We start from the raw sequence: 7,291 nt of genomic DNA, 5'->3' as shown, positions 1-7,291 counted from the left end.
GCATGATGATGATTTAAAATATATCATATATGCAATTAAATAAGAATAAGTTAGCTTTCACGAATAATCTATTTTTTTTTCTAAAAAAATTAACTTATTCTCATTTAAAAATATATACATATAAAACTCTTTATTTGAAAAAATATTTATAATTAATCTTAATATATTAATTCGAGAATTAATTTATTTTTTAAAGCTAAACAGACTAGAGTAATAATTTAAAAAATATAAAAATTTAAAAAAAAAAAGTTAAAGTGATCAAATTTTCTTCATCCACATAAAAAAAGACACAATAAATTCCCAGGAACTCTACCCGAACAACTTTTTAAAAAGTAGCTTGCACCGTACTGTCCGCCGCCAAGCTCCGGCTGCCGTCGGTGAGATTTCGCTTTTCACCATCTTCTCGGTCGAATTCAGCCTCTCGCTTGAGGTTCCTCTCTTTCTGGATGACTTTCTCTTTTGCGGTCTCCTCCTCGCGGTTGCTGCTCTCTTCGATTCCGGTAGTGCCACGGCGTCATAAAACTCCATTTCCACCTAGGTTGTTTTTCCCTTCCACTCCCGCATCTTTCTTTTCGTGCTCTCCAATTCAATTTTACTTTTTTCTATCATCAGGATTGCAATTCGTGCTTTAGTCAAATTTGAATGCAGTCTCATTTATCACTGGTTTGTCTCTTTTTGCCGCGTTTTAGGTAGAAAAACCGCAAATTAGAGTCGATTATAGGTAACGGAGTCAAACTTTTAATTAATCTTGAACCTTGCTCATGTTTTATCCTGCTGTTTCTTTTTTAGAATCATGTAGCTACATGGTTTTAGGCAAGTTATTCTAGTTCCATAGTTTTTGTTTGCCTATTGGGTTAGCACATGGAAGTGCTCTTTTTTGCCAAATATTTTGATTCACATTGAGTTTTAGGCAGTGTCTTGTGTAGAAAAATGGACTAAGCCACTCTGGAAGTACATGGCACTCTTCCCTTATAATGAAAAGAGAATTGGATATACACGTTGGAGTTACTATTCTCTTGAAAATAACTTTCAAGTCCCAATAGAATAGAAAGGAAAATACAGCAAAAGAAAGGTATCAGAATAATAGATTGAGAACAGGGGGATTGAGACTTGGGGCGTCCAGAATTGAAGGCACAATAGTTAAATCTTGGATGTACTGTTAAGATTGAAAAGATATAGAAGAGGAGAAATAGGAAATTTCAGAAGAGATTATCTAACACAAGGGCGGAAGAAGAATGGTAAAAAAAAAATTCCTCTTTATCTTTTCCTTTTGTTTCACATTTTTGAGACAGAAAATAGTCCAATTGCCTGGGGAGGAGAATTATAAAATTGGAGGCTAAAACACGGATGAGGTAGTTAAAATGGGGACGGTTGGACAGATGAGCGGATCTTATTTTTTCTTTCCTGTGCTTGGCAGAGGGCTGGGAAAGGAGATTATTGAAAATAAATTTACCTTGTGTGCTTTTTTTTTTTTTTTAATACAAGACCAAGGCATAACCATGCAAAAGTGACAAAATCAAGTGATGTCTAAAACCATAAGGTTTCTACATTTAGGCAGTGGATTATCAAGAATCCTAATGTCAAATTTATCCCAAGATGGCTGGCGGGCGAGCAAGTCAGAATATCTGTTAGCTTTCCTATAAACATGGTTGAAAGTGACCCAGTCCTTTATGGTGAGGTCTTAAATTTTCCTAATAATGTCAGAAAGCGGGTGTCTTTTAGAGTAGTCATGCTCGATGAGGATAAATCTTTCATTGAATTAGAGTAGACATTAACTTTATGGAGTTTAGCATTACAACATAGGTTGAGACCTTCAAGAGTAGTTATGTGCTTGTTTTAATAACAGATAGAAGAAAAAAGGCATGATATGTTCTTAATTGTATAATAAATTCATTTCTCCCTCACTTTTTCTGCCCAAACCTTTCATTTTCACTCCTCTCACTTTTATTTCTACCAAGCATACCTTAAATGTATCTGTTTCATGTTACTAAGTTTTCTTTGGTTTATGTTTGCAATGAATAAGGAAGTTTTTGAAGCCTTTCTAATGCTTATATAACATCAATTTCTTGCAGCTTCTCACCCAATTTTCCTGGCCAATCTAAAATCAGGTAAGTTCCCTTGATCAATTTGATCTTTTCTAAATAGTAATTCAAAATAATAATGTAAATGACTAATTTGGTCATTTTCAAAATTTATATATCAAATACTAATAATAATTTTTTTATTTTTTTGAGAGAAAACAGAGAAAAGAAAATGGAACCTTGTCAGCTTTTATCTGTTTTCTATGCATATTGCATAGTAACATACTTTGGAAACTGAACAAGAACTGTTATGTCAAACAAGTTTTTCTATTTCTAAAAACATGAAAAATGTTTTTGAAATCAGGAATCGAACAGGTCCAACAGTTCCGTATGAGTACAAATTAAGTCTTTACGTATTTGTTGGTCAACTCATTTCAGCTATGCACAACTGCAGGAAGGTTGTTAAAATGTCTGCCACTGACATCGCAAGCTCTACAATATCATCTAAGTCCTTTGCAATTAAGCCTCCCATACATCCCACTTATGACTTGAAGAACATAATCAAGTCAGCACTTGCAGAGGATGCTGGTGATCAAGGTTTATATTTAACCTTTCTCCTGAGGGTCTTGCATAAACTTCCCTTTTTCCTGTTCTGGATCTCTATTTATAATAATAATAATAATTAAATTGATGAGTCACTACCTGTTTTGTTTCTTATAATTTAAAACAGTCTTGTGATATTGCTGGGGCTTCTCTAAAAAGCAATATTGATGTTTACTATCTAATTTGGTATTAGTAAATCATAAATGCATAAATGGCATTGGTTACCATGTCTTTCATTAGGTGATGTTACATGCTTGGCCACCATTCCATTTGACATGGAAGTGGATGCTTATTTTTTGGCAAAGGAGGATGGCATTATTGCTGGCATTGCACTAGCAGAGATGATATTTCATGAGGTTGATCCATCTTTAAGGGTATGAAGGTAACGTCATGAGATTACATTTCTTGTTCAGTTAGTATGTGGTTGAGGCATTGTAAGGTTAATTTCAGGTGGAGTGGTCTCAAAACGATGGAGATTATATTCATAAAGGGCTCCAGTTTGGAAAAGTTCATGGTAAGAAAATTAAGGGGAGATGTAGCTGCAAAAGCAAAAATGAAAGAAAATCATCAGCAGAATTGGGATAATGTTCTAAAAGGCTGTTACTAATTGTCCTTAATTTATGTGTAGGAAGGGCGCACAACATTGTAGTAGCTGAAAGGGTAGTGCTAAACTTTATGCAGAGGATGAGTGGCATTGCAACCTTAACTAAGGTTTTGTTTCTTTAAGTACATCTTTTTATTAAATTTTCTTCGATTTGCTTTTTCTTTACAAGAAACTGATTGCCAATGGAACCTCTCAGTGAACTACATTAGCTAGTACTGGATGCCATTTCTAATGGTCCCTGTTGGGATATTAACAAGCTTTCGTACCATTTATTGGCAATGCCTGCAATTATAAATTAGAATTGCAATAACTGGTCAAATTAGACAAGTCTCTAGCTTTCATATTTAGCTCAGCTGCTCATGACTTTGTAGCCCAGTTTTAAACTTTTGAAGGGGAGGGACCTGGGTTGAAGTGTCAAGATGGTTACGAATTAGTTGTATTAACTGTATCGTAGTTGTTGTCCTGCTGTGATTAAGTGAGTTATTTAAACAACAGTTACAAGACTCTTAGTCTATAAATACCCTGAGCATATTCCTTCTTATCATGAATGACAGACTCATCATTTCATTTTTGCTGATCTGTCTCATGCTATAACCAGGAAGTTGACCCATTGTGGAGGTCTCTTTTACATTCAAAACTAAAATTTTACATTACATTAAATAAAAAATAGGACATGTTTCCTGCCACATCTGACTGTTGTATGAGTTGTCTAAATGACTATCATAAACTGTTTGTAATATTGGCCTTGCATATAATTTTGTAGTTAAAGTAATCGACATGTTTTGGCCACAAGTATGAAAAATTATCCATTGCGAGTTGAAAAAGATAGTAAAATATGATATCTCACCATTTACATTGACCAGTGATTTTTTTTTTTTTTTAATACGTTTGTTATGTATTTGGACTACTTTCTAGATTAATGTTCTTTATAGAAAATGGCAGATGCAGCATACCCAGCATATATCTTGGAGACCAGAAAAACTGCTCCAGGTTTACGACTATTGGACAAGTGGGCGGTCTGAATCTCTTCCTTATATCTACAGTAATAGAGCATTTCATTTTTTTTTTAATAATGAAATTCATACTTGATCAGCTTTTATACATCTGATTTTGTAGGTACTGATTGGTGGTGGTCGTAACCATAGGATGGGTTTGTTTGATATGATAATGATAAAAGATAATCATATATCAATAGCTGGAGGTTTAACTAATGCTCTTAGAGCTGCTGACCTGTATTTAAAGGAAAGGGATCTCCAAATGCCAGTAGAGGTGACTGTTACTTTGACATATCTTTTTGCTGTTCATTTTGAGGCTGTTATGAGCATTCGATGCACGTGGATATTGTTTTCGTCTTATGTCAAGATTACTTGATTTTTTGCTGACTACCGACTTCAAATTTATGTTGTCCATGTGATCACTGTGAGAGCATAGGCTTTTTGGTGTTTATTCTCTGGCTATCCATGCATGTGCAGGATCAAGCCTTGCAGAAGCTAGGGTAGTTTTAAGGTACTTGTGTTTTTCCCAGGTTGAGACCAGGACACTTGAGGAAGTGAAAGAAGCATTACATTATGCATCCCAAACAAAGACTTCTCTTACCCGAATTATGTTGGATAATATGGTTGTGCCTCTAGCAAATGGGGATGTTGACATATCTATGCTTAAAGAAGCTGTAGAGTTGGTCAATGGGAGATTTGAGACTGAGGTATGCAATGCTAACAAATTTCAGTATGATATTTCTGGTACCATGGAGACTATCATCTTCCTTGCTGAAGTCTTCTTTTTGGCATTTGTTAGTTTATCTGCTACTTCTCCAGTCCTTTTGTTCTTGTTTGCGTAGCCATTCGGTTTAAATGTAATGCATTCTATCTTATTAAGAGTTCAAGGTTAACTTCACGGTAAATATTGCCCCTTTATCAGTGTAGTAACTAATTTCCAATGTGTCTCTGTCGTGATAACAGGCATCTGGCAATGTTACTATTGAAACAGTACATCAAATTGGGCAATCTGGAGTAACCTACATTTCAAGGTAAAAGTGTCCTCCTGCAAATGCAACTCCAAACCTCTGATATGGGCATGCATTTTTCTTCCCTTTTTTCTTTTGGTAGTCAATTCCTTGATATTGGATGTGCTGGTGAAATAAATCAGAATAGGCATGTCCAAGACAAAAGATTTAAAAAAACAAAAATTGAAAGATTACCCAAGTCCAAAATTACCACTTATTCAGATAAATGATGAGTAGGGATATCTCAGATTAAAAATTGACCTTTTTATCTGGGAATAGAGTGTGGTACTCTTCCTTGGTGGAGTTCTTGTTCATAATTTCTATATTTTCTTGGAGAACACTCAAACTCATTCTAGGTCTAAATGTCCTTCTAACTGATGGAATACAAGGCTTTGGTTTTTTGTCGGGAAAAATTGTTAAAGCTTTGTAAATGCTTTTTGGTATATGTCCTTAACCAATAACAACTTGTCGTGAGACAGATAATTAAAATGCTCAATTATTTTCCCTTCAACCAGTTTGAATATATTTCATTTCGTGGGGGAAATGATTAAAATCATCATATTTTGAGCACATGAGAAAGCATAATTTTTCTTTTTTCGTTCAACTTCTTTTGAAAAGAGGAGTGAAGGTTTTTTTTTTTTGGGGGGGGGGGTTAGAAGAGGATTCACTATTCATGATGCCAAGTTGAGTTCTTAGATCTCATACTGTTTTATATTTTTATTCCCCAGTTTATATTTGTGACTTCGAAAACCTTGATAGTATATTTATGTGCAGGATGTGTTTGTGTTGCTGTTTACCATCCATCGGAATTCAGATGAAATCCTATATTTTCAGTAGAGTTTTTTTTTTCCTTGGTAATTCAACTACTGTTTTTCCCAAAAAAAAAAGGAACTAATTCGCAATTGCATCAAATATCAATTAATCTGTTGAGTTCTAATAACCTGCATAATAAGCATGATCTTTTTTTCCTTGTATTTTATTCTGGTTCTTACTGTTGTAAGAAACCCGCTAGTCGTATTATTGCTGTGGAATATTACTACAGTCACTTGCCTTTCTGCAGTGGTTCACTAACTCATTCTGTGAAAGCACTTGACATCTCCCTAAAAATTGATACTGAGCTGGCACTTAAAGTTGGAAGGCGTACTGGAAGAGCCTAATTGTGCTTCATTGAAGTTTCTCACTAATAACGTATGTTATCTAGACTCCTGATGCAATAAATTATTGCCAATTCTCGCTTTTCTGCGTTCAAAAATGATGAGGCGTCCACTTGCGGATGGTGTCTAAATTGCAGCGTTGTCTGTAACCTAAATAAAATGACTGTATACTAGTCAGATTGAACATATATCACATACTTGAAACAAACTTCGTTTCTTTTTTTTTCTTTCTTGGACCTCTTTTTTTACATCAGTTTTAAGTAGTGACCAAAGCATATCAGATAAGTTACAGTTTGACCATTTTGTGGCTGTATGCTGTATGATTGGTAATAGGATAACTGTTGTTCTACGTTATGGATCATGGTGGAAGCATGTCTTGGCAATGAAAGTATGCTTTATCTGTCCCTTCTTACCCCCTCCTTTTTTCCTTCAATTTTCGTATTTTTTGATATTGCCTGGTCTTACCTGTTGTGGGTTAATATAAAAGAGGGTTATTTGTAGTTTCCCAAAATATTGATAGGGAAACACATGTACATTTTTTTTTTCATGTACCATTTAAACACTAGGATCCACATGTAATAGCTTATATATACACACATGCACGCTCATGCAATCTACATAGGTTAAACAATTAAAGTTCTAATTTAACCTATTTACTGTGTTTGGTACATGAAGGGTTACCAGGAAATGAAAAATGTTAAGGGAAGTATTTTTATAATGTTTGCCAGATGTTAAGTAATTTTCATAAAAGTGAGATATTTTTTCATTTTTTTTCAAATCAGAGCTTTCTCGTTAAAAGCATTTTTCTTGTTTACAGAGACTCGAGTCGAAACCTTGTGTTTATAATTACTGTCAATTTCACTAGAATTATTCCATGTTAATTTATTTATATTTTTCATTAAGATTC

At 34.3% G+C, this 7,291-nt stretch overlaps 1 protein-coding gene across 4 annotated transcripts; it reads left to right on the top strand.

Annotated features, from left to right (window-relative positions):
- Positions 1-307: 307 nt before the first annotated feature.
- Positions 308-6,788, top strand: LOC129321321 (nicotinate-nucleotide pyrophosphorylase [carboxylating], chloroplastic-like). 4 transcript variants are annotated; one of them, XM_054967059.1, is made up of 11 exons: positions 308-538; positions 2,073-2,108; positions 2,476-2,618; positions 2,865-2,998; positions 3,075-3,138; positions 3,253-3,335; positions 4,161-4,244; positions 4,345-4,497; positions 4,754-4,930; positions 5,187-5,254; positions 6,291-6,788. In XM_054967059.1, exons 1-11 carry the CDS (start codon positions 447-449, stop codon positions 6,385-6,387), a joined length of 1,131 nt encoding a protein of 376 aa, XP_054823034.1. In that variant the 5' UTR covers positions 308-446; the 3' UTR covers positions 6,388-6,788. The 4 variants fall into 4 exon arrangements, with proteins under 4 accessions (XP_054823034.1, XP_054823032.1, XP_054823035.1 ...); XM_054967057.1 differs by lacking the exon at positions 6,291-6,788 and adding an exon at positions 6,005-6,278; XM_054967061.1 differs by lacking the exon at positions 6,291-6,788 and adding an exon at positions 6,005-6,279 and having other exon boundaries at positions 359-500.
- The last annotated feature ends 503 nt before the right edge of the window (positions 6,789-7,291 follow it).

The sequence above is a fragment of the Prosopis cineraria genome, unplaced genomic scaffold (genome assembly GCF_029017545.1).
Source record: "Prosopis cineraria cultivar Desert tree isolate PC_DT_omini unplaced genomic scaffold, ASM2901754v1 PC10, whole genome shotgun sequence".
Classification (NCBI taxonomy): Eukaryota; Viridiplantae; Streptophyta; class Magnoliopsida; order Fabales; family Fabaceae; genus Prosopis; species Prosopis cineraria.
Note: the sequence above shows the minus strand (reverse complement) of the source record. Positions and strands in the feature narration are given on the sequence as shown.